This window comes from Anoplophora glabripennis, unplaced genomic scaffold (assembly GCF_000390285.2).
Source record: "Anoplophora glabripennis isolate ALB-LARVAE unplaced genomic scaffold, Agla_2.0 scaffold37, whole genome shotgun sequence".
Lineage (NCBI taxonomy): Eukaryota > Metazoa > Arthropoda > Insecta > Coleoptera > Cerambycidae > Anoplophora > Anoplophora glabripennis.
In genome coordinates this window covers 46967-50589 of record NW_019416243.1, presented here as the reverse complement: position 1 = coordinate 50589, position 3623 = coordinate 46967, and the positions used below count along the sequence as shown (strand labels likewise).

At 29.5% G+C, this 3623-nt stretch overlaps 1 protein-coding gene across 1 annotated transcript in view; it reads left to right on the top strand.

Annotated features, from left to right (window-relative positions):
• Window positions 1–3623, top strand: part of LOC108913192 (ETS translocation variant 4) — a 55540-nt gene that overhangs the window by 48976 nt on the left and 2941 nt on the right. The window contains exon 8 of the mRNA XM_018718695.1: window positions 2030–2138. Within this exon, the coding sequence (XP_018574211.1) occupies window positions 2030–2138 (109 nt within the window). The remainder of the gene's footprint in view (window positions 1–2029; window positions 2139–3623) is intronic.

Sequence of the window (3623 nt, the reverse complement as noted above, 5' to 3'; positions counted from 1 at the left end):
TGTTACAAATTCGCTTCTCACTACAGGGATCTCGGAAACGGTAAGAGGTACGAAGTAGCTTAAATGGGGGCAAAGTTGCGTAATCAGGGGACCAACATTATGCCTCTAAAAAATCAAGGCTAACATGATTAGTTTTCGAAATATTTGAAGAAAACCGAAATTTTAGAAATCCGTTTTTGTTTCATTTCAGCCTTGTTTGAGGTGATATTGAAAAAAGAAGAACACTTTCTCATGGCCACTTTTTGCCCTCTATCGAATGGCATAATCAATAAAAATTGATTATGCCATTCGATGCATGTAACATTTCGTCACTCCAGGACCATCATCAACTTCATTTTTTCATTTCTTTTAAATACGACCCTAGAAATTTTATTACATTTTTTGCAAGCCTTCATGACCCCCAATATTGTACTGCCTCAGCCCGAACCAGATTCAGACGTTTTGTCTCGAAAAATTCATCTTCGGTGTATTCGTTCCAAATTTATCTAATTTTTTTATTTAGATTTCTTTGTTCATTGAATTATCGTACACTGTAAGTGTCGTTAGACCTGTGAAATCCATTTAGTTATTTAAACTATTACCACCACGCGTTACAATAAAACATTTATTATTATTAACTATTACCATCACTTGGTCATACATTACTCAATTAGTTGTTGCGTCAAAATTAAAACATTATTACAATTTTAATTTCATTATGACAAATTAATTTTTAAAAATGCATTTGAGCAGTCTAAATGCCAACTGAATATTATTGTTTAAAAAATTTCAGTAAATGTTCAAAGACATTTTCGTTTTGGCAAAGGTGGAAAATGAAGATCAGCGTAATATTATCGGAATTTATTATATTTGTAACTGCAACTGTCTCTTTCACATGTCAGATGTATTTGTATGAATATCCTGAAAAAAATAGATCGGAATTTGTTTGAATTTTGAGCACTCGAGAAGCCTAGAAATAAGTATGGACACGGGAATAAAACTCTAATATTTTATTTTAATGCGTGGTGGTAATAGTTTAAATAACTAAATGGATTTCACAGGGTCTAACGACACTTACAGTGTACGGTAATTCAATAAATAAAGAAATCTGAATTAAAAATTTCGGTAAATTTGGAATGAAAACACTGAATATGAATTTTTGGAGATAAAACGTCTGAATCTGGTTCGGGCTGAGGCAGTGCAGTATTGGGGGTCATGAAGGCTTGCAAAAAAAGTAATAAAATTTCCAGGGTCGTAGTTAAAAAAATGATGTTGATGATGGTCCTGGAGAGACGAAACGTTACATATAAAAATTGATTATACCATTCGATAGAGGGCAAAAAGTGGTCATGAGAAAGTGTTCTTCTTTTTTCAATATCACCTCAAACAAGGCTAAAATGAAACAAAAACCGATTTCCAAAATTTCGGTTTTTCTCAAATATTTCGAAAACTAATCATGTTAGCCTTGATTTTTTAGAGGCATAATGTTGGTCCCCTGATTACGCAACTTTGTCCCCATTTAAGCTACTTCGTATCTCATACCGTTTCCGAGATCCCTGTAGTGAGAAGCGAATTTGTAACAGCCATACACTGTGTGTATATAGTGTGTATATAGTGTATATATAGTGTGTATATATAGGGATATAGTCAAGGCTTCCACCCTAAGTCGAGACAACAGAATTATAGGAATGAAAAATGTTTTATTTATTTTATTCAATTTATTTCCTTTCTTACATTTTAGACTGCGTTACAAATTTTAGAGATTTAAATTGATCAACTGTTCATCTTTAGGACACGGACAAATTAACATTTTTGCCCAAAAGACTGATTAGAATTATAGAATTAAAAGTGCAATAAAAAATTTATTTAAAATACTGAACTTTGTGTCGGCTTCCGATATAACACAAGCTTCTCAAATTTCAAAGATGTAAAAATATTATAAGTAATTCACTTCACAAGCTCCAAAACATTCAAATAATAGTGTGCACGATGTTCTATATAATCTATCAAAATCTTCGATACTAATACTTATCCCTTTTGCTTTTTGCAGGTTGCCCGAAGATGGGGTGCACAAAAAAATCGACCAGCGATGAATTATGACAAGCTAAGTCGTTCCTTGAGATACTATTATGAAAAAGGAATTATGCAAAAAGTTGCAGGTAACAATTGAATTTGTTTTAATAGTTTCGTTTTCCAACCATGCTATACGTCAAAAAAATTTCCAAAAATGATTGCATTGCATTGCACTTCAGACAACTAATATGATGTCAACTTTTTTTATTTTAAAATAAAGATAATATTATAAGTTCTTACAAGGGCGTCGCCAGCCAATGGGCCAGAGGGGGAGGAGGCAAGATAAAAGAGACGATGAAAGAAATATAAATTGTAGTTACAAATAGGTACAATGATTTAAGTTTTTGTAGAAATACTTTTAATAAAATCTTTTTAATACAAGAAAAATTTATAAAAAAAATTAAAAATACTTAACTAAGAAATATATAAATTTCTTAAATCTATGGGTAAACCTAAAATATTAAAAACGTGCTTCTCCTACAAAATAAATAGGTCTTCAAAATTGATGCGTTGCACACGCAGGGTAAAGATTAAAAATCCAGGGGCGTATTCTGTGGCCAAAAATAAGGATTTTTTGTTATATAAATGTGGTCTTAGGACAGCTATTGTCCAACTACAGTGTGTTAAAAAATAAAAAAATTAGTTTTTAATTTTTAATTTCTAAACCGCTTGAGATAATTTAACCAAATTCGGTGTGCATATTTAATATGACAGTAGATATGAAACAAAAAATTACCAGCTTTTGAAACTTACCAGTGTGGGTATCGTCGATCATTATTTGCTAAAAACAAACTTACTTACTTTACTTATTTACTTTACTGTATAATATTACAAATAAAATAGTTATCGTATTATGCGCCATTGTATTATCTTCACTTTTTGTTTCTTTACACTATTTTGTATTCCAAACCGATTAACAACAAAATCGATTTATTTGATCAAGTACATTTTTGCGATACTCATTACGTTACTTAAAATAATAACAAAATAATTTATTTTGATCTCTACTTAAGAAACACCCGGTATAGTTAGTTGCACTGATAAACTTTTATTCTGATTCCGATAGATATTTTTTTTCTTTTTTATTTAAAATTCAAGAGCAAAATTTTTAAAATATGAAAGCATATTAAGTACTTCTTAACAAAAATTTAATATTTTGAAAATTTTTTTCTCAAACAAATAACTTTTATACTAATTTACTACCATTGTTTTTTTAATATAGGTACTGTTTTAATTTTCAAAATTAAAGTTTAACTAAATAAAATATTTTAATAAAAATTTCCAATATTTCCTTGGTTTAATAAAATGTTTGTACTTTTTTCGAATTTCTAGGGGGAGGGGGCAGGCCCCTTGGCGACGCCCTTGAGTTCGTATCAGGAAAATTTGTACCAAGAACGAAGAACTAAAATAATGTAATAATATTTCCACTTCAAAAATATTGAGTAACTATTTAATGTTTTAATGTTGCATCATAAGACTATTTGTAGATATAATAATATATTTTTAAATGTTTCTCAAAAATTTTAAATATTAAAATAAGTTATTACATAGTTAAAAAAAAAAATATATAT